The sequence below is a fragment of the Haemorhous mexicanus genome, chromosome 4 (genome assembly GCF_027477595.1).
Source record: "Haemorhous mexicanus isolate bHaeMex1 chromosome 4, bHaeMex1.pri, whole genome shotgun sequence".
NCBI lineage: Eukaryota > Metazoa > Chordata > Aves > Passeriformes > Fringillidae > Haemorhous > Haemorhous mexicanus.
In genome coordinates this window covers 11,939,226-11,962,892 of record NC_082344.1, presented here as the reverse complement: position 1 = coordinate 11,962,892, position 23,667 = coordinate 11,939,226, and the positions used below count along the sequence as shown (strand labels likewise).

The window sequence follows — 23,667 nt, the reverse complement described above, 5'->3', positions numbered from 1 at the left end:
TCAGGAATAGGTTCTTCATCCAGAGAGTGGTTGAGCAGGTTGAACTGGGTCCCCTGGGAATGTCACATCACCAAGCCTTAGAGAGTTCAAGCAGTGTTTGTACAGTGCTCTCAAGAACTGGGTGGGATTGTGATGTTGCGGTGCAGGGCCAGGAGTTGGACTCGATCATCCCAATGGATCCCTCCCAACTCCGCATACTCTGTGATTCTGTGGTAAGAGCAGCAGGTCAGCGGTCCCTGGTGTGGGAATGGAGGTGTCCTGAAGCTGCTAGGGACCCTCCGGCTTTGTGAGGTGAACTGCAGCAACGCCAGTCGGGGTCAGCGGGCCGACGGATGGACAGCACAGAATGCGCTGGAGGGCCAGCGCTGAGCGAGCTGGCGATCTCCTGCCCTCGGTGCCGTACGTGGGGCCATAGGGAACCAGCCCCGGCGCAAGGTCGACCCGCACCGCCATGGTCCCCAGGGGCGGGCGGGGCCCCTCCTCGCGTCCCGCCCCGGCCGCGGGCGGCGCTCGGGCCCTCCCTCAGGGCGGGGCGAGGCCCCTCCCTCGGGAGGATCCCGGAGGCGGGGCGTGGGGCGCGCGCGCCCGCCCCCTGTACCGCGGCTGCGCCTTGTCCGCGCCCGCCGCCGCCATGGACAGCGACGAGGAGACGCTGGAGGAGATCGTGGAAGGTGCGTGCCCCACGGCTCGGGGAGCGGGGCCGCCGCGCCGGGTGCTGCTGCAGGAGCTGCGGGGGCGGCGGCGGAGGCGGCGGCGGCGGCGGCCGGGGCTGGGTGGCCGGGGCTGGGTGGCCGGGGTCGGGCGCAGCGCATGACATCAGTGGGCTTATGCAACGGACGGGCCGGGGCCACGCACGTGGCGGAGTTGGGTCGGGGGGAGCCGGGGCCACGCTGGCGCCGTTACCGGGCGGGCGCTCGGGGTGCCTCCCGCCGCCGAGCGCTCCGGCCACAGCCGGAGGCTCCGCACCCCGGACGCGGGGATGGCGGCTGCTCGGCTCTTACTGTCAAATATAAGTCACGGCCGTGGTTTTCTGCCGCTGCTGTGCCCCCGTGCGGGCGGTGGCCTGCAGCCCGGACTCCCTGGGCGGTGCGGCCGATGCCCGGTCCTTCCCCCGGCGGCTGAGGGACATGGGGATGCCCATCCTTGGGGAGAGCCCAGGGAGCCAGGGCTGCAGTCACATACGTGCAAATGGAGAAGGGAAAAGAAAGCGACTCCAAGAAGACACTGTTGCCATATCCGTGGGCAGCAGGGCTGGAGCCAGCCGTATGGGAGCGGGGTGGGCCACCTTATAGCTAATATACACCCTCTGTGTGCAGTTCACCTCTCACGTGTGGATAACTAACCCTCGAACAGTTCTAAACCCAGAGGCACATGTCCTCTGGAAGTGAATTTCTGATGGAAACCTTAGCAGGCAGGGATGCAATTGCCCAGCATGCTCCATCAGGCGTCTGGGAGCAGGGAAACAAAGCATGGCATCTCCCTCTGTGGGAAAGCACCGGCTCCCCAAAGATTCCTTGCAGAGTGGGGACCGTGGTTCTGCCGGAAATAGCAATCCGGGGTGTTCAGCTGTTGGGACAGGGAGCAAGGAGCTGCCTGAGGTGCAGGTAATGCCGTGTTCGCCGTGTGCCTCCTGTGACAGAAGGATTAGGCCTGAAAGCGAGTTGCTCCAGGGAAGGTGTCTGTCTTGCACGGCAGCTTAGTCTTACAGCAGATGTGAGCTGAGCAGCTGCTGCTCGGAGCTGGATTTACTGTCTAGGTGTGTGGTGTCAGAGCCAGGGAAGCTTTGTTGTGTAGAGCATGGGTCTGAGGGAAGCAAGGCTCTGCTATGGATGGGGTGTGCCCTGTGCCCTTACAGATGTGGTTTTCCACTGCCTTTCCTCCCAACTTATCAAATCTGTGGGTTGCAGTTGTCTGGAGCAAGGAGACATAGTTTTCATCCTTATATCCCAGATGAAGTGTTCTGCTGTATCCTGGATTTGTTTGGCATGTCTGTGGACTAAGGAAACACATTTTTAAAGCATCTTTTTTTCAGCAGTGTATATGAATATGTGTGTTTTTCTGAGTGAGACAGAAGCAGGATGCTCTTTGGGGATGAAGTTACTCAAAGGAAGTTGAACTACAGAAATCAGCACTTCCACTTTTGGAGGGCAAGTTTGGTTTATTGTTGTGATCCCTCAAATATCCATCTGGCATCTTTGTGGCCAGAATCTTTTACTGATGATCCACATTATATGTCATCTGTTAAGTAATAGTGATACTGACAGTAAAGGGCTTTTATCTTTGATTTGTATACATCAGTGGTTTCAGTAAGTGACTTCATTGTGAACTAGCCCCTATTAGGGTAATTCCTTTTCCTGGAAAGTTCATTGTCTGAGTTTAAGAGGAAGTCTTGGGAGATCTTTAATGAAGCAACAAAAGTGAGGTTTTAAAATAATTTAAAAATACATTCAGACGTTTTTGGTTTATTTTTGCAAATGGAGGAGAGTGGTGAGAAAGGAAAGTGGAACGCACTGCTCCCCATGAAATAATGAGGATTTTTTCTGTTGACTTAATTTGAAACAAAATTAGGGCCAAAGGCCTCAGCCATGCAGAAAAAAAAGTTTTATTTATGTTATGAAACTTGAAATTGCATTTTTTTCCCATGTTGTTGACTAAGGGAGACTGTGTTTCTTGTTTTGTTGCAGTGGTGGGGGCATGTTTCGGTTTTTTTTAATAAGGGGAAACTTCTAGCACATTAGAATAATTGGATTCTTTGTATTGTGGCTGAGATTAAGACCCTGTATAGAGGGCACTGAATCAAAGCTGACTGTTTTAAATCTCCGAGGTAGTCTGTATCCTACTGTGCAAAAGGCCTGACACGTGGTCTCTGTACAGGCATGGCAGCTTTTGTGTTGGGCTTTGCATTCCAGCAAAATCTTGACAAAGCTGAATAATCACAGAGAACAAAGTTGCAAGAATTTGTTTTTGTTGTTGCTTTGGGTATTTTTTTTTAAAGAGTATGATGTACCAGTATTATCAGTGTATTTTTTAATCCAAGTGTTTTATAACAGTTTTGCCTCTGTAGTGACAGTTTAACTGGTATTGTTTTGTTTAGGGTTTGTTAACTTACACCAGTGTACCCTTCTATACTGATAAAACTTAATTTAAAATGCTTTTAATTAAAACTATATGTGTTGGCATAGTTTTTGATCTAAAAGAGGTGTCCTTATCAGAAATGTTACTGACCTTTTAGTTAAATTGGTCATTATTTATTGGTTATTATTATTTAACCATTAATGATAATTGGTGAAATTTAGCTAAAATTTGTCCTTTCTACTAAAAGGGGGGTCCTGAGAGAATGGGAGGGAAAAAACCCTTTCTTCTCTTTGGAAGGAGCAGTTTCTATTTAAAGAGCTCCTCTTCAAAGTAATTAAAAGCCTTTAGAGAGGCTTTTTTCCTTCCACCTTTTGCTCTCTTTTTTTTTAACTCTATTATTTCTCTCACTGTGAACTGATAAGCAGTGCCTGGTTGGATTTATTGGCTTCTTAAACTTTTAACTGTTTTCAGTCTAGTTTGGACTTGGGACTTGAAATGAGAGCAGAGTCATGTGCAGGTGAGAGAGAAACTTGGTGGAGCATGCAAGGGAATGGTGAAGGAGGGAGTCCTTGCTCTTAGATGAGTTCGAATTCCTCGCTGTTACTTTCTCCTCTACACTCTTCTAGGTGCATTTCCATACTCAGTAAAGTCTGCCCAGCTCGTTCCCTCTCTGGGCACCGGACTCAAGGTCTGGAAGTGCTGAAGTGCTTCTTTTTGTCTGCATTAGCCTGGGCTGTAAATCAGTCCCCCTCAGACTGAAGTTGGTTTCTGCCTTTCCATATGTGTGATCAGTCTTTTCAGTTCAGGGCAAAGTTGGTCAGGGAAGAGCTTGACCCAAAGCCTGCAGAAGTGGATGTATACACTGTCTCTCATCTCTAATAGGCTGTGTATGCATCACCAGGAATCTGGGGGAATCAGAGGTAATATTTTAGTTAGAATAACTAATATTTTAGTTAGAAGCATGGAAGAACATAAATACAGGCTAGCTGTAATTTATTTTACAGTGTTCATGCAAAATTTATACCTGATAAAATGTCACTGTGAGAACTGTAGCACCCATTCAGGTGTGTCCCTGTGCTGAGAGCAGCCGTGCTGAGCTCTGCAGCCAGAGCTCACACAGCTAAACCAGGCAATAACCATAGTTTGAAACACTTCTCTGTTGTTTTCCTTTGGCTTTGAAGAGGCAGTTAGAGATGCAATAGGAGCCTTATTATGCTTTAACTTAGTTGAGTTGGCCATTTATATTCAATAAAACACAAACCAAGCACGTGAGGATCCAAGTGTGTTGTCTCTTCTTTCCCTCTGTGCAACAGCTGTAATAGGGAAAATTGATACAGCTGGGGGTAGGAACAGGATCTAAAGTGAACATATCAGGCACTGGAGAGCAGCATTTAAAATATTAAATACCATGTTGACTGACATATTGCAAGGGTGCAGCATTATGGATATTACAAACTTTTATTTCTTTAAATTCCTGTGAATGCAGCTGTATAGTGGCACACCCACATTATCATAAGGCACATGTTTATCAAAAGAAAAAATAAAACATTTTCTTATCCACTTCTCACCAATAAATACATGTTTTAGATAAAGAATTTTTATACTTTTGAAGATGTAAATTCATACAAGTATTCTTACTTAAACCTTACATAAACCTTGTTTCTTTCAGAAACCAGTTTTGCTTATTATTCTCTATCCTGTCTCTCATCCCTTTTCTTTTATCCTTACATTTTTTTTTTATTTAAAGCTGTGTGTTACACAAGTACAAACTTCAGTTGTACAGAATGTATGATCACTGTTCCTAACAGAAATGATCTGAATTACTGTTTTGTACTAGGGAGCTACTGCAATTCAAGTAGCTACATAATGAGAGTAGATATAAAATCTTGCATAATAATTAATGTGTTCTGTTGCTCTTTGTTTGGATTTTATTTCAGGGCATCTAGATGACGATGGGCTGCCACATGGATTCTGTACAGTAACCTACTCATCGACAGACAGATTTGAAGGAAATTTTGTGCATGGAGAAAAGAATGGCCGTGGCAAATTCTTCTTTTTTGATGGAAGGTACACTTTGACTCTTTGATTTTTCTTCTGTATTCTTCCTTCTACTTGCAGTGATGCAAAACTAATCTACATTGATTGTATACTGCTGAGTTTCTGGATAAGATTTCTCATTAAAAATTGTAGCTGAAAAGTTTGCTGCTGCTGTAGCCTTTCCTGTGGCACCTTTGTGTGTAATGAGGTGCCTGTAGTTGTTTCCTGGAGGGAGAATGCAGTGGTGTGAGCTCTTTCAGCACTGTAAAGTTGTGAGTTGATTAGAAATCATAAGGAATGGGAAGTGGTCTGAACTATTGAAAACCATGCTGACAATGACTTGGACATCAAAGGTCATTACTTCAGGTGGACTTCTTTGCTATATAGAGCTGCACAAAAAATGCAGCTGGACCAGGAGCTCCCTGTGCCAGCCCTCACACACAGATATAAAACCTTGACAGAGAGGCTTGCCTTCTGCTTTGTCAAATTGTTTATCAGTTAAAGGGCTGAATTCAGTACAGGTTTGTTAGCAGCTCTAGTTCATCCTCTGCAAGTTGCTTGTGGCCTGATTTACTGTCAGAAAACCCCCTATAATTTCCCTGCTTTTCACTGGGAATTGTGGCAGTGAAATCGGGCTAGTCCATACTTATGCATGTGTTTTCTTCTCTGATCCTCATTAAGACCACCTTGTAAGTCTTCCCCCCACCACCACTGCAGCATTCCTGTCTGCAGTTGCTCAGAACTTCCTCCGAGGGAGCAGCAAATGTATAAAATGACGCTATTCTTCATGGTTTTGCAGCTGTTGGTGACACTCTGAATAGCGGTTGTTAAACTGACAGTCATGCTGGGTCTACTCTCTTCCTGCTCAGCAAAATTCTGAGCAGGAGCTGAGGTATTGTGCTGTCTCAGTGAGTCAGCTCCTTGTCTGTACTTGCCTTTGCACTTGCTTCATACTGGGGATTGTGGGGCTTTTTTCACAAGAAAAAAAAAAGATAATATATTTATTCAGTTACATAGAAAGGGATTAGGCCTCCAAGCTTGGATGAAGAAAAATCCTCCCTGTTGTTGGTAATGGCCTTATTAAATCTTCTCTGAGTAACTGAAAATCAGTACTGCCCAGCAGCTGAGTTCTCTAAAATAGTTTTGCTGTAAGTTGATAGACAGCGTCTCTATGGACACACGTACATAATGTTTCTGTGCTGGTGGATGATCTCAGCAGAGTGGTTGCTAATTGTACAGTCAGAGGAACTGACCCACTATTTTGTTTGTAGGGCCGCTCCTCCAGGTAATACAGTGTACAGGCAGCATTTAGTGGGAAGAGTCAGGGTTGCTGCTGAGCCTTTTCTGTACTGCTTGAGTCTTGCCAACTCTTTTCTTTTTTTCTTTCTTTTTGTTTTCTCTCTCAGTTTTCATAACCCTTAAAAAGGGGAATGATGACTTCAGGAACGAGCAGAATGACAATATGCAAAAATAGTCTGCAGTGTGGTTTTGGAAAATGGGATATTTTCATTAACTATTATATATTTTAAGTTAGGTGAAGCAGCCTTAACTGAGCAGTAGCTAATTACTGAAGATGTCATTTTTCTAGCTATGCTCAGCCAGCAAGATTAAGTTGCTTTCTGAAATGGATGGTTCAGGAATCATGATATGTCGGAAGAATGACCTGGTATAAAACGGGACATGCTGTTTCCATTAAGTGTGCCATGGGCAAGGCTGAGTGCTCATGAAAATGAGCAATAAATATCAAAAATATCTCAAAACAGCTCTCCCTTTGCAGAATCCTGTGCAGTAAGCTAGCTGGTTCAGCACTCGTGGGTGTGTTTCCCTGGCAGGCTGCTGAGTAAAGGCTGACAGCTGTACTGCTGTTCCTCTGTTGTTGGGGATCAGCTGAGTCCTGTCAAATACAGGACTGGCTGCAGTGTCAGCATTTTCATTTTTGAGTATTGGGAAATAGGACTGGCTGCCTGGCTGCCTTGTTTGGTAAAGGAAACTTTTCCCTTTACTGGAATAACTGGCCCCTTCCTGTTGATTATTTAAGGGAATGGAAATCTGGAATGAAATATCAGGTGTTTTTTTCCTTCCCCTTCAAGAAAATGCAACAAATCACATATTCTTTGAGAGAGAACTTTGCCCTCTGGCATACTCCCTGTTTTGGATTGTGGACTTGAACTTTCCTTGGTGCCAGTGATTTTGGAGTGTATTTTGAAGAACTCTTTGCACTATAAAAGCAGGCATGAGAGCTGTGCTTGGCACAGAGCTGCAGCTGCCCTTCCTCCCTAATTGGAAACTCCTGTAAACTGACATCTCCTAGAACACAGTAGAAAACTATTATTTTTAAGGAAGAAGTTTTCCATGTTGCCATATAGAGGGAGCGAGAGATAAATGGATCAGTCTCTATAGATATTAACTTAATCCCTGGAAGGGTATTGGAGTATTTCCCCCTTCCAATTCGTATAATTAGTTTAATTGTTAGATAAGAAGTATCTTCCATCCCTTCAAGGCATAGTGGATAGGGGGAAGATGGTACATCTGATAAATCTTGACTGTGGTAGAATTTATGTTGTCAGAAGTATGATCATCTGAGAAGCAAACCAGAGAAATACAGGCTAGTTCAGGGTTTGTATTAAAAAGGTTTTGCTTATGGAAGACACAGAAGCTATTTATTCATCTTTGTGCTGGTCAAGTCCCAGTTGCAATTATTGTGTGTGGCTGCAGACACCATACTTAAAGTGAAGCAAGGAGCAGGGTGGAAATAGCTCAGAACTCTGAACAGCATATAAAGTTCTGAACCTGACTTTTTAGGTGAGGTTGAAGGACATAAACTTCTTTCTTAAGGTATCATCCTTTTGATTTCCTTAGATCAGATGGATCTTTTGGTCACTATTTAGAACCTAATACAAAGAGAGAAAACATAAATGTTTGAGTTACAGTAAAAGAAAATATGTTCTTTCCAGGGCTGAAGCACTGTTGTAATTTAGCAATGTTTTAACTTCATCTAGTGTAATTAAAGGTAATGAGACAGGATTTTTGACTACATAAACTGGGGATGGCTGCTTCTTTTGAAGAGTAATCCTACATGTGCACACTATGTGTGTTGTCAGTACAATATAATTAAAATCTAGTGATCTGTAATAAATTAGAGGGGAAAGTGGCATCATTTATAACTATAAATAAAGTAAGGGCACTGATTTCTGGTGGTTCCCTCGTTGTTCCCTGTGCTGTAGTGCCATAGCTATCTGTGCAGCTCTGTAGCAGCCTGGATCAAGAAATCCATTTGACTGAAATGTAAAGTTATTTTCCTGCCCCTTGTTGTTTTGCATCTGGTGTGCACTGAGGCTTTTACTGTAATATATTTTCCCATGGAAACCTCATGCAGTTTGCCAAAGTTACATTAAAACAGAGCATGAAGCTTTAGGAGCGAGAAAATGAATTCTGAAAAAACACTTCTTCCACAACTCTTGCAAATCTATGTGGTAAAACATGTAGAGACATGTGCTCACAGACACTGTGTCAGCTTATACCTAAGTTGTCTGCATCTGAAAAAAAATTCTGCAGTGAAAATATGTGTATGCTGACAGCTGGCACTTAGCTGTTAGCTAAGTGTGCCGAAGTAAAAGCTAAACAGGTTGTGTTCCCTTATGCTAATCCTAACATGAGAAAGAAATATCTGAATAGATCCTCTTTTATGGTGATAGTAAAGGTTTGCAAGACAAAAGGAAATGAAATGTTTCTTTGTTTAAATCCAAGTGCAGCACTAGTTCTGTTTGACAGGTTGTGTTCGATTTTAAGAGAAATACGTGAAAAATGGCTGCTTTTAGTGGGGCCTGCACGAATGGCTGCTAAGTGTATTGCAGGGGAGCTGACGCTGAACTGTGGCAGGTTGCAGTTCATTCCCTGTCATGGTGCATGTGTACAGCACCTCAATTTCATCTCTCCAGAGACGTGTGGGTGAAGGTCCACACGTAGCAGGTAGAAAATCCTAATGTGAGAGTAGCCTGCTTGAGCAAGAATTCCTTCTTTGACCAGGAGTGTCCATTTGCTGACTGTTCCAGCATACAGAAAATGCCAAGCATGTGATTGAGATGAGTGATTCTGTGTCTGTGCAGCACACCCTGATGAAAGGGTGCTGTAAGTTGTTTTCTGCCTTTGGAGCTCCATAGAAACAAGTTTGTGATTTTCACCTTGGTGTTCCAGTGTGTTGAGGCTTTGGCTTCACCCCTGAGAGGTGAACAGTTTTCCACTGCTGTTTTCTTTCTCTCTTCATCAGCACCCTGGAGGGGTACTATGTTGATGACGCCCTGCAAGGCCAGGGAATCTACACCTATGAGGATGGAGTGGTCCTTCATGGCACCTACGTGGATGGAGAGCTGAACGGCCCAGCCCAGGAGTACGACAGTGACGGGCGGCTGATATTCAAAGGGCAGTATAAAGATAACATCCGACATGGAATCTGTTGGATTTATTACCCGGTAAACCTGACCACCTGCTCTTGTTATTGTGGAATTATGTACCTTTCTTTTCTCCCCAGTTGAAAGAAATACCCACCATGACCCAGCTATCCAAAAGTCAGCACACACTGATCTGGGTAAAAGATATGGGCATTCTGATTTTGGATAATCCAACACAAAGTTAAAAGATGAATATTTGCCCAGTAGATGAGATTCAATGAGGCTGCACAATGCCCTTGCCCTCCACCATTTTCATTTTCCAGGAAACCCAGCCTCTTGCAAGTGCATTTGTAAATAATTTGTATGTAGTGTAGAAATAGGATGTGTAATAATATATTATCTCTTTGGGAAGGCTGGACTCATGATTTTGTCTCTTTGTAGCGCTGGCTTAAGGTGAGGCTCATGGGAGCCATGCCAGTTATTGCAACCTGCTGCTCTTATTAGAGTAAGGGGAGAGACTTTGTCTCCATTTCTGCAGGATATTGTTGAGGTCCATGGTGGTGGTGGATGCAACCTTCCCCAAAAGCATCTTGCACCAAGGGGTAGGAGCCACTAGAGCACACAGACACACACACAGACACACCCAGCAGCTTGGCAGTGAAGACACAGGACAGTCCAGGCATGGAGTTCCAACATGCTTTATTCCAGGCAGTGCTGAGGGGGTCCAGGGCCCAAAGACAAAGGAGGGTCCAGGGTATAAATACAGGGAAAGAGGGGGCAGAGGAGAGCATCAGGGATCCAATGGTCTGACTGCTCAGGGGTGGTACACAGGAAAGGGACCCATAGGGAATGTCAGTGTGGATGGGCAGGGTTACAGAAACCAATAGGAAGACAGGGAAGGGAGAACTCACTAGAACATGAACATGTAAGGGGAAAAGGGGTAGGATAGGCCAATGGAGGAGGACAGAACTGGAAATAGTTAATATAGTGCTGCAGAGCACCATGGGGGAAACTTCTTTCCTCATCCTGAGCTGTTAGGAATGCCTAGATAAGGTGCATCTCTCCAGGATCACTCTTGTTCTTTCCCCAGTAAGGTCACAGGCCTCCCCAAGATATGTTGTGAAGACTGGCTTTGCCTAATATATCAGATGTAAATAGTGTGAGAGCTGTGCCTCTGAGTGGAGTTGTGGACAAGTGATTTGCTAGTTAAACAAGCCAGTATTTTATCTTTTTGAATTTTGGTGTTCTTTTACAATCATGCTAGTTAAAGCAGTGACTGTTATATAGCTTTTAGGGAGTTTTTGATGCAGATTTTTAAAAAACATAATTCCTATTCAGCCTTACACAGTAGAGTTGAATTTTTCAATCTTACCTCGTGCCAAGAAGGAGGTAACGTCTGCATGTAATTTAGCTGCTGGTCAAAACCCAGTCTAATTCTGTGCTTCTGAGCTTTAGTTGCAGATTGATTTCTAAATGCTTACCAACACTGGCTGTTCATTTTATTTACTGTTTTTCACTATTGCCATTAAGCATGTATGGGGATCAGCAAATTTGGGGTATGCTGCCAAAAGTTTTTCAGTCCTAGTGTATAAAATACACACAGCTGACCCTTCACTTCATGGATCTCCTGCTTCATCTTCCAGATGACAAAGTGTGGAAATGTTGATAATTACAGGTTGTTTATCATTAGTGTCTTGCCAGACTAAAGGATGTGAGGTGTTCCAAAAAACTCCTTTGCTGTGGAGCCAATTGTTTTCTCATGATTCTGTAAAGGATGCTATGTGCACACTTTTTTCCCAGACTTAAGGTTCAGTGTTTCCTATTACAGCATGCTTGAAACTCTTTCATCCTTGGAGTTGAACAAAATGGTGTCTCTTTGAAATAGAGCCTGTGCACTGGGGTCTTGATATAAATCAGTTTGTTTCCACAACACACCTGCTGGTCTTGCTCCAGGTTGTTATTTGGACATGCTTCTTTGTCTTTTTTAAAATGAATACTTGAAGTGGTGTCTAGGTTTGAAAGACAGGTGTCTGCCAAAGAAAGTGGGAACTTCCCTTGGAATGGAAAAAATACAACCCCTTTCCCTCGGAATTATTATAACTTTGAAGTTAAGGGGCTTTCAGGCACAGATATGGGAAAAGGAATGACAGTTCTTCACTAGTGTATGTAAGCATAACAAGGCAAACACAGATCCCCACCAGCAGCAGCGCAGCGAGCAGAGCCCAGCACAGACCCACCCGCAGCCTCGCTCGGCCCTCGGGCACTTTCCCCTCCGGTGCAGTTCCGGTCACGGCCAGCAGGGGCGCTGGTGGCTCCCGGCCGGGCAGGGCGGGTGCGATGATTCCCCCGCGCCTGCAGGGGGCGCTGTGGCGCGAGCTCGGCTGCCTCTGCCTCACCTGGTCATGGTGGGCGGGCTGGGATGAGCAGATCCCCGACCAATAAATGAAATATATCAGAAACTCTGCAGCTGTAGCAGGAGCATGGGGGGCAGGGGCTCACAGCAGGCAGAGGGTGCTCCCTAAGAGGGGCTGGAGATCCCAGGGTTTCCCCTGAGGCACCTCAGTAGGTAGTGAGGGGCCTTTCTAGTGAGGCAGGTTGTTAAGTTTCCAGTGCAAACAGCCTCTCCCAGGAGCAGAGCTACAGGAGAAGACAGCCGGAGACGCCTCACAGTGGCGGTGAGGCTATTGCCCACAGCAATAGCAACCTTAGCTGCTTAGCTTTTTCTTAGTGCAAATGCAGGGAGAGAGGGAGGGAGCAAAAGGGAGGAACTGAGCCCAGCCCCTCACCACCCTGACAAAATCAAAATCCTCTTTGCCCTTCCAAAGAAAACCCCCTCCCCAGGTAGAGTAACCAGCTACACCCTTCCCCCCACCATCTTCCTCCCGGGATCTTTTGTTCTCTTAAGTATCAATAGTTATTGTTTTGTAGCAACAGAAGGGACAATATTGCATGAGAGAAAGAAACAAAAGGAAAAATCCTAACCCCAACAAGTGGTTAGACCTATGCTAATGTATGCATCTCATTTCTGCAGTTCTGGAAATAGATCTAACCTGTGATTTGCAGGCAAATTACAGATGGCAAAGCCCAGGGCTGAAATTCATAGACTTTGGAGAGGAGGTGCTGCTGTTGATGCTTTCCACAAACAGTTGTTCTCACTGATTACCACCTGACCTTGGGGTGCATTCTGGGAATCATTTTCCCTCAATAGGGTCAAGTCGTTAGAGGTACCATCTATTAGCAAGGTAGTGTTAAATCCTTTTTTCCTCCAGCACCGTATCGTAGTAATGAAACTTGGACATCTGTGTGGCTTTGGTCCTCATTTTGTACACTGTATACAAAACTTTCACTGAGTGAAATTGAATATTTGTGTCACATGGAAGGGAAGACCTTGGGTTTTGCCTGTTCTGACCAACATAGAAAATCAGTTTTATCCTAACTGGAATAACTTCATTGAGCTTCTTTGTGTGTCTGTTTTCATAATTTTACATCTGAACTTACTGATGCATTTTGATAAAGTTGGGGAAAACCCTTTTCATTTACTGAATGTTGCCTAGAAAATAGAATTTCCAACAGCATTAGAGTGAATATAAAAGCAGACTTTTACTTGAAAGCTGTCAGGTACTCTATATGGCAAAAACCACACGTGGTAGTAAACTCACCATTTTCTAAGGTTTGTTGATTAGTGTAACTATCATGTATTGTCCAATTAAAAGGTTAGTTGATTAGGTAATCATTGCTTGGGTTCTGCCACACTGGAAGCAGTCCCCAGGCTTCTTTTGTCCTGCTTTTGTTATGTCAGCTCCAGTTCTTGTCAGAAAACAGAACGTCCTCGTAGTTGGTACTCTTCTTGGAGTAAGACTGAAGAATATTTTAGGAATGTGTTTAGAAGGTTAGCATATTGTTCCTAAATATAGGGGAACAGGATAGGAAAAATAATAGAAGCTACAGTCACACATTTGCAATCTACAAAGCTACAAATGCATGAAAAATTTAAAAAGTAAGAATCTTTGGCATCAAGGATAGTAAAGTATAATTAAATGCTTTGCCTTTTCTTTCTTGCCTGTGCTCTCAGGATGGAGGCAGCCTTGTGGGAGAAGTGAATGAAGATGGGGAGATGACTGGAGAGAAAATAGCCTATGTGTATCCTGATGGAAAGACTGCATATTCTGGAAGGTTCATAGATGGAGAAATGATAGAAGCAAAACTGGCAACTCTGACAGCTGTTGAGGATGGGAAACCTCAATTTGAAGTAGTTCCAGGCAGTAAGTTCAGCTAACACAAACTTGTATTCCTGCTACCAGCCCTTTGCTGCAGGCAGTTTTTTTCCTCTGATGTTCCTCACTGGAGACTGGCTGTAATGACACAGGCTGTTAGTGGAGGGCCCTTTCTTCAAGACACAGAGTTGGGCAGAGAGGAAGACGGTGTTTGTCCTGGAAACAGATGGGAAGTGCCCCCTGTGTGGTCCTGCCCAAGTGCATTTCATAGCCCTTCTCTCACTCCTGTGCTCATGGGCACAGTCCTGCTTGTCACACATCCCACTGCCCTCTGTACCAGATGGAAAACCTGCTCTATTCACCCTGGTAATGGTGCTACAGTATTTCTTGCAGTGAAATAACTGCAGGAGGAGAGTGAGGCCCTGATTTGGTTGTAGCTGTCAGCTGGGTTTTGCAAGTCAATGTTTGTAGGGTGAATGTTCTGGCACCTGCGTTGCTGGGCTGAAACTGGAATTAGTGAACCAGATTCAGTTGTTGTATAATGTGTCTGATTCACCAGCACCCGTGTTGTATGTCTGGTCCTGCTGGCAGAAGGTGGCTGTGAGGTGCACAGGGGTGGGGTGGGGCCTTCTCCACCTAGTGACTTGGAGCTGTAGTTCTGGAGTGGGTTTGTTGTTCTGAGGTATTTGTGATGTTTTGGAGGAGTGTGGGTTAAGCTGCAGTAACAAGCAGGGACTGCTAATGCATGTTTTTGCTCTGCCAGCAAAAATTGACTCACTTATATGAAATAGGCGCATAAAGCTCAGTGAAAAGGTATTGACAGGCAAATGCACTGAGTTTATTTTCCCTCAGTTATGATAGCAAGTCAAAATTTAACTTAAAACTTACTTTGTAGGAGGGTATGATTGTGCTTTGTAGAGAGGATGAAGTTACACTCAGGAGGAAGCTGCCTTCAGCCAGAACAGATCCTGGACACCAGGGGCAAAGGCCTTATATCAGACTTTGTAGTATTCTGTTCTGTGGGTTTTCCCCCCATCTTATTTCCAGATTCTTCTTAATCTATGTCCAAGGTGGTCCTCTGGCATTTGGGAGAAGGATGTAAGAATATAATTGGAGCTGTACCACTAAGTTGCTTATTAATGGCAAAAAATAGAGGACTGTAGCAAGAGTGCTTTCTGATTACTAAATGGTATCTTCTGGCTGAAGTCTCTTCAGGATCTGGACTAGAAAATATTTCATACTTGAAGTAATCAAGTTTTTGTGGTTTTTGGGGAGATTTTTTTAAATGAGCTGTTGAATATATCTTGTTTTACTTATAAATTATATTTAGAGACACTAGGAGGGTCAGTTTTGAAAGAGTATCCAGTCCTCCTCTACAAGCTGGTAATTTGAAGAACATGTATCATCTTTTTGTATTACTCTAGAATGTTGAGGGGAAAAAATAATCAAGGAGTATCTCAGTTAAGATTTTTTACAGGTGCAGTTCTGTTTAATACCTTTTTTTGGAAGTGTAACATTTTTTGCAGCCATTAAAATTTAATTTTTGAATGTCTTGATTAAGTTAAGGATTGCATACTCTCAGTACTGCCAGTTAGTTGATTTCCTTCATTGATGTCTGATTTTTTTTTTAGGCCCAGTGTACAGTTTTGACAAATCCACTTCATCCTGCATTTCTACAAATGCCCTTCTTCCTGATCCCTATGAATCAGAGAGGTAAGGTTTTTTTTCTTCTCCCCATATTTCTTTACTGTTACCTATTTAAGGCCTATTTTTGCAAAGCTTTTCCTCATCTAAAACTTAAAGGATGTGTAAAGGTTTGTAAAGTGGAAGCCCTGTGTGTACCTTAACTGTAGGCCCTTTCTGATACTCTGAAATAGCTAATTAAGTGATTAGTAAATCACTTGCTTTAATTTGCATTTGAAGATGTGGTGCATCACCTTGAAAACTCTTGCTTCTCGCTGCATGTACATACCAGCAACCCCAGCTTGGTGGGGACTTCTGGGGTCCTGATACGTTATTGAGGGTGTTCCTGAATTGAAGCCATCATTGTGGAGTAATAGTAGATTGGCACTTTAAAAAAATAAAAGTTTTCCAAGTCAGCTCAAACTTTCCACCAAGTCGTTTTGACAAAATAGAGAGAACATATGGAAGAGAGGAAGGAAAAGAGTTCCATAAAGAGGATGATGATGATGATGATGCTTTGGATTTGTTATTGTTATTAGCTTTATTGTTATACTGAAGTATTGGGCTTTATCCCAGTAGTGTTGTACTTCTTGAAAATTGAAACTACAGCCAGTCACTGATTCCATGCTCTGTTCCTCTTGTAGGGTGTATGTGGATGTCTCTCTCATTTCCAGTGCTGGAGAAGGATTGTTTTCAAAAATAGCAGCAGAAGCCAGTACAGTGATGTCCTTCTATAATGGAGTGCGAATTACACACCAGGAGGTAAAGAAAAGAAAAAAGTCAGTCTGAATTTTCATTGTTCTTCCTGAAATTTTCTTTTCTTAGTAGGATCTAACACCCACTACCTTCCCACCCTAGATTTAACACGATGGAGTTTATTTGAAAGAAAGTGCATGCTCACCTATGTATTGATTTAAAAAGCGTGGGTTGTTCTTTTCAATGACGTACACCCAATGAAAAGCTTTATTTGCATATATTTTGAATGTTGGCTTTCAAACTGCTGACAAAGTTGACCCCTCCTACACACAGACATTGGATTTTTGCCTTGCAAACTAGGTAGACAGCAGAGACTGGGCCCTCAATGGAAATACAATATCCCTGGATGATGAAACGGTCATAGACGTGCCAGAGCCCTACAACCACGCTGCCAAGTACTGTGCCTCATTGGGGCATAAGGCCAACCATTCCTTCACTCCTAACTGCACCTATGAACCGTAAGTACAGCCCTGTGTTTTAGGGTAGAAGCTGCAGCCTGGCTGTCTGGGCTCACAGGGGGTCCCTGGGCAGCTGGATGAGGACCAGTAGTGGGCTGGGAGTAAAGAGTTGAGGCACTGAAGGAGTTTCTGCTCACCTAAGCTGAGTTGGAAGTGGGCTAGCATTATGGGTGCTTGATGTCTGTTGGGACTCAGGAATATCTTGAAGTTTGCAACTTGTTTGTTTTGTCATGAACTTTAAGTTGCTTCTTGATTATAAAATGCATCATCACAGCTCTCTGAATCCTAGCTTGGCTAGAACCACGCTGTATTTGCTGAGCTACCAATGCTTTGATAAATCAATATTTTTGCTCATATTTTTAAATATTTATGACGTTGACTCAAGTCTGCTAATTCAATATCAGGTTATGCAGTATTGCTCTGCAGTGAGTGAATTCTGGAACTGTAGAAGGGGCTGGCAGAGTATGGGAATTGACAGCTGAGCCTAGCAAAGATGTTTTTTCCTAGGTTTGTTCATCCTCGTTTTGGGCCCATCAAGTGTATCCGTACCATCAGGGCTGTGGAGAAGGATGAGGAGTTGACAGTGGCTTATGGGTATGATCACAACCCGGTGGGGCAGAATGGGCCTGAAGCACCAGAGTGGTACCAGCTGGAACTGAAAGCTTTCCAGGCCGCCCAGCAAAAGTGACATGGGAGCACCTTCTCCGTTCAGCAAACTGAAACAGAAACTTGGATCTATGCACTACCTTTATACTGAAAACTGGACAACCAGGGATTGTTCATGCTGTTGCATCATAACCTTGCATTCTGTGTTAAGAGATAAGTTCCTTGGATACTAACTAGGTTTGACTGTGTTACTCATAGCAGATTTTAAAATTAGCTAGCATTGCACCAGTCTTATCTGAAGAAATTATTTAATATTCTATACAAGATGTGGTATTCTTTGGTAGCTTCTGCTTTTGCACCATATGCAAAGATGCCAAAAGACTAGAAAGAAACTGAAATGGATGTATTGTTCACTTTTAGTCGGCAGACTTAGTGTTGCTCTCTACCTGCCTAGGCATTATTGTGCAACTGCATTTTGCATATATGCCACTTGTGATGATAACAGTAATATTTTGATATTCTCTAATAGTAGCATAATTTTGCCTTTTTAAACCTTTGATCTGAATCTTGCAATAGAGCGGTTTATTTATTAGCATATAGGAGGCTGGGTTTTAACTCCCCTTTCCTCTCGTCTGAACGTTGTTCTTTCTACAAATCCTCTTTTGCAGGAGAAAATCCTTTCTAACTAGTGGAAAGGCTTGTGTGTGTATGTGAGAGTGCTGTGTGTTGGTCTCTGTGGCTCTCTAAATAGTATAGCAGCCTGTCTAAACCTAATATTTATCTAGCCTGTACGGCTGGCTTATTTTATTTAATTTATTATTATGACATGCAAATGAAGCTGTTCTTTGCATGAAGATTTTGTGACAAGGAGAAAACAGACTTGCTGTTGAAAGACTTCCAGAAGTACATGTTCTGGAAGGCAAGCACATGACTTGCATCCATGTTCATGAGTTGGTTTGTGTATTTCACCTGTTCAAGTGGCCAGTTCTCAAGGTAAAAGATGCTTGGATCTCCCATAGATTCTCTGAAAGGAGGTGCATGTATTTGGGGGCAGGCTGTAGTCCTTGGTGAAGGAGAGCTGTATCTTTTCACTTGATGTTCACTTGATGGAACAACATAGCCTTATAGCCATCTTTTAGTAGTTCTGGTTTATGACACAGTGAATTAATATAATATGAGATATCAAAATAATATTTTTTTAAGAAAAGATATTAAAAGATTGTTTTTGAAAGACAAATAATGAATGTAAAAACATCACTCAATGCTCATATTTATAAACAGCAGTCAATCCATAGCTTTGTTGCAGCCAGCAGTGGGGGCTTGTGAATATTCATCTGCAGGGCTATGTTCTGGGGTTTTTCAGGGGTGGGGAAATTGTCTGGTTTTTCAGATACTGTACTGGTCTTGCCTAATGCTGTATAAGAGAGAAATCATGCATTGTCTTGGTCTGGATACCAGAGCCTTTCTGGGGCTCTGATGTTCTCTTTTGGGTTTAGCAGCTTAGGAAAAACTCAGATGCATTTGCAACACTTTCTTTAAATGTTTGTAGTTTTTAAAAGTTTGTATATATGTAACATAAATGATTTGGGAATCAGACCTACCTTTTTATTGCAACACATTTTGGTTGCTTGCTTGAACTGTTGGAGGCATCTGGTTGTCTGGGGAGCTGGGCAGGGAGAGTGTGTTGGGTACCTGCAGGTAGAAGGATGAGGCTGATGTTATGTGCAGTCTGAGAATCCTTGCTTTGGTACCTGAGAAAAGTTAGGAATTACTCATAAAAGCCTGGCCTCTGTTTAGTCCCTGTGGCTTCTCACAAATATTTTCCATCTCCTTATCATTTCAGTTTGCACAGAAGTTGCTCTGTGCATGTGCTGAGACAGGGGACAGGCAGGCTCAGGGTATTGTGACACTCTTTCAGCAGTGATCTGCACATGAGCTGTGACACCTCCCATCTCCTTGTGCTGGACACTCAGGTCACAGCTCCACATCTCGTCCATGGCAGAGGTGACAGGTCAGGGACTCACCTGAGTGTGCAGAGACACAGCCAGCCCTCACAGGTGTTGGGGAGTTGGCAAAGGTCAGTCAGCTGCTCAGCTTCACTAAATGATTCTCAAGGAGAAATATGCATGACTTCATCTGTCCCTGCCTGCCCATGGGTCATTACTTTAGGTCATCAGCCACTTGCAGGAAAGCCTTTGGTAGGGAGCTCTTACGTGTATCTTGGGAGTTACTGCACCAGGATCATGAAGTTTGCAAAGCTGAGGCTTGAGTTTAGGTGCAGAAAAGAGCAGAGGGAAGATGTGACTGAACCCTGCTGGGAATGGGTGGTAAGTCCTTCCACAATCTTGTTAACCTGCTTTGGACTGCTGACCTCTGTGCTCACTGGGGAATTGTGTTTAAAATGTTCTGATCGCTAGAGCTCCTTTGCCTTCATTTCTGATCAGTCTCTGATTCCTCTGCTAGTCTCCTGTGTGGAGTTGCATATGTTTTAATAGATTTGTCAGTCTTCATATTGCCTGATTTTGAGATAAATAGAATATAGGTGCTCTTTGTGCATCAGGCTTGAAGATTGTATCCTAAAATAGGGAAATTCTAGGGAAAAAAAGGCACTGAGGTGTCCTCTGTCTTCTCAAAAAATTTGGTGAGAGTCAAGCAGATTCTTTTGTACATGTGTGTAGCCTGATAGGTAGCATGCCACAGCTGTGGCCTGTTGTCTCTATTATCTCTGCTGTCCTTCTCAGCTCTGTAAAATCTGTTGGTCCTTCTATAGCTCCCTTCTTCAGTGACCAACCTTCTATAAAAGTTGTGATTACAGAGCTGATTTGGCTTGATTCAGGACCAAGCCTTTTAACTCTTCTTTGTTTTCTCTCTCTTCCTGGTCTGTTAGAGTGGAGATGGCTTTTGCCACTGGGTGGTGAAAGAGCTCAGTGTGTCCTTCAGAGGTGTGAGCTAGCATCCCCTGGTTCAAACACAGATTAGTTACAGAACTCCAAATAATGCCTTAACTTGGTCAGTGTGTTGCAGCTCAGTTTCTGGGGCTCGCTAGAGGGCAAGACCAGCTTCACAAAGCTCCTCGTTGGTAGTGTGATGACATCCATAAACACAAGACCCACACCCAGCCATCGTTTTCATTTGGGGCAGAGGAAGTATCACCTTCCACAGCAATCTTCTTGCGCCTGTAGGATGCAGCTGACTACTGGTGAATATGCAATAAGTAAAAAAGCTCTGCTTCTTACAGTCTGGCCAAAGACCTTTCCTGTTGGTACTGAAGTGGGAGGAGAGCTGATGGCTGTCAGCTGAGCCTGAGTGAGCATCTGGCTCTCGGGATACCCACTGGGACTAGAGAATAGCATAGGAAAACCTGGAATTGCTGCCTTTTTCAGGTACCGATCAGTTCCCAAAACCTGCCTTTGGTCTGCAGTACTTCACGTGGCTTCTCTGTGATGGGAGGGTTGCTTGAGCTCCTTTATGAGAAGCCTGTATCACACTGTATTAGAGGCTGCTGATCGTCTCTTAAAAAAATAAAATCTGAAGTGGCTCTTCCTGTGATGGCAGCACAGGGTTTTGTCACCAAGGATACAGAGGCTTTATTTTCTGGAAGTGGCTATTCTTGGAGATGAGAGCCAGAAAAGTCGCAGCTGAGAGCTGCCTGCTCCTGGGGTCACTCCACTGGATAAGAAGGAAGGAAAGGGGCTTAGGCCGTGGAGGGGGTGTCTGAAGTTGAGTCTTGTGCTATAATTTTACTTTTGGGGATCCTGGTTTTCTTTTAACAAACCTGAAAAGGCTTATTATCCCTTTTTTAAAATTAGTAATTATAAAAAACTTACCCTACATAAATACCTGTAAATTTTGACTGCTGAAAAAGTCAGAGGAGATACATGGAAATGGCTTTCCAGCTGTGAGAGTTTTTTGACTTTTTCTACAGTTGCCATGATACCTCTTGGTATCTCCTAGGATGACCCATGCTTTCAATCAGGTGAAGCTCCTGGGGAGGTTTTGGGAGCTTTGGGAGGCCATGGGGTGAGGCTGCATGTTTTGGGAGTGACTAGGCAGGCTTCTCCTTGACACAGCCTTTCCAGATGTGGAAGTGTTGCACACAGATGGCAGCAAGTTTTTTCTCGGGGGTCTTGTAGCATGTTGCTAGAAGCTGGAATCAACATGCTACGAGAAGCAAGAGCTCTGTCAGGCATTTCTTACCCTCTGTCAGGCACTGGAGGAGCAAAGTAGCCAACATATCCCATCTGCTAAGAGAAACTCAAATATTACGGAAATTGACACTTGTTTGTTTCCTTCCCAGCTGTCTGCCCTTGACCTCCAGTCAAACCAGCACTCACCCATTTGGGTTGTGCCAGGGGTGCAGTAGTGTTGTTTCTGCCCCAGAGACCTCTGTGATTTGTGTCCTTTCACTCATTTGATGGTCTTTAAGAAAGTGCTGCTGTTGTGATGAGGTGCTGCTTTGTTCTCCTGTGGCCCAGCAGAATTGCTGGAGCTGTGGGTGCCTGAGGGCTTCACCTCCAAGCACTTAAAGAAACCAGATTGTTTTGGAAACAATGGTACTGAAGTATATTCTTACCTGCTGGGGTGCTGCCTGTTCCTCACTTCCACTGCACTGCTGCGTGCCAAGGGCATCCAGGCAAGGTATGGGAGCAGCTTCATCTGCGAGTGGAAATGAGCTTCACCTGCAGTGAACTTGTTCCTTATGCTTCATGTAATGGAAACATGAGAACTGTATTTTTGGACAAGGAATTTCTAAGCAGTCTTATAAGGGATTTTTTTTTTTTTTAATAGGAAAAAAAGAGTTGCAAGATTAAGTGCATGTTTACTTGTCCCAGATCAAAGGTTTTGAACACTAAGGTCACTCTGTCTTGAGTGGACCCTCCTGTCTTTGGGCAATAGGACTTCCTGCCCTTTTTTCTCTTCACCATTTTACTGTAACTCTTTTTTTCCCCTAGGAGAAATATCTGTACAAAAATTACAAGCAATTAAAAGTTCAAGCCATAAAATCATGAGTGTGGGAAGACCTGTTTCACAAGTTTTAACATTTGTATGTAAAATGATGTTTGTATGAAATATTTTCATGGTAGAAAGAATATTTAAACAAAAAAGTTCCAGTAAGATCTAAACCAGATTTAAAGGGATGTCTTTTTGTAAGATGCAAGAGTAATTGAATACCAGTAAGTGGATAATTTTTTTTTTTTTTTTTTTTTGTTAGGGGAGATGCAACAAATAATCCTTAAAATTACAAATGGTCGTTTCTGATATTTGGGGAAGTATTTATGCAGCATTACATGCAGCCGCCATAAATAATTGCAGTAGCAAGGCTAGTCACGTTTTCAAGGCATACCTCTCAGCTTGTCTCTTCATGATACCCTACAAACAACCCATCCCTCCTTCCTGTATATTCCCTCCTAGAAAACTTTTCCTACTGCAGCTGTAACAAGTTTAACTCTGAGCTAAGAACCAGACTAAAATTGTGTATTACTTAACAGTTTCTGCTGGGCCTTCTGCTATTTTAATACTCTCTAGCCCATAATTACTGGGTGTCTCTGTTCTGAAGAGCTAAGTGCTAAAGAATAATCTTTGGGGTAAGCTTATACATGTTTTAACAGTTAACCCCGGAGTATTCAACTTGTGTACAGTACTTGATAGGTGTTTTATGACATTTGTACTCGAACTATGAGCCTTACTGAACATCTGTAAGTTTATTCATGACTTTTAAAAAATGGATAACTACAAGAAAGATGTTTACATGAATGATGTTTGCCCTTCCTTTCGTGTTATGAATGGGGTTTTTTTTAGTGTGTTTGGGCGTATGTGCAAGGAAGCAAGAGAGGTGTTTCTGGGGAAAAACAGACTTGACAAACATTTGTAATAAGTGAATTTTAAAGATTGCTTTAATTGCGCTATGAAGGCAATGCAAAAATAAAATATTCAACAGAAAACCATTTTCTTCTTGTTATTTGTGTGTCACAGTTTTGGGCATCCTCTGGCCTCTCCCCCCTCCTTGTGTTCTGTGTGACCACAGTTTTTGCTGATGCACAGGAGCAGGATTTCACACAGTTACACACATCTAGGCCACCTTCTGTAAGTAGTGGATGAACACCTGACACCACTTGGTGGCTTTTTTCTGTCACCTCTGCTGCTTTTCTTAATCTTCTTTTTCAATGCACATAACATGGGCTTCAGTAGCATTGTGGTATGGAAGAACATCCCACCCAAAGTGTCATTAGCTGTTGTTTTAAAGTGTGTTGTGTTTTCCTCTGAGGCAGTGGGAAGGTGCAGCAGGGTGCCTTCCAGCCAGGTAACCTATTCCTCTGTCTCCTAATTCCATGTACACATCCTGCTGGGTGAGTGGGTGAGGAAGGGGACAGCGCTTTCAGTGGCTGCCCTGCCTTCCCCTCCTCTGTGATCACAATTGGCTGAGGTAGCTGAGCCTCTCCTGCCTGTGCT

The 23,667-nt window shown here is 43.7% G+C and overlaps 1 protein-coding gene across 1 annotated transcript; it reads left to right on the top strand.

Moving 5' to 3' along the window:
* Positions 1-547: 547 nt before the first annotated feature.
* Positions 548-23,159, top strand: SETD7 (SET domain containing 7, histone lysine methyltransferase). Its single transcript, XM_059843807.1, has 8 exons — positions 548-671; positions 5,013-5,142; positions 9,380-9,581; positions 13,573-13,762; positions 15,346-15,427; positions 16,042-16,159; positions 16,454-16,611; positions 17,119-23,159. Exons 1-8 carry the CDS (start codon positions 632-634, stop codon positions 17,297-17,299), a joined length of 1,101 nt encoding a protein of 366 aa, XP_059699790.1. The 5' UTR covers positions 548-631; the 3' UTR covers positions 17,300-23,159.
* Positions 23,160-23,667: the final 508 nt, after the last annotated feature.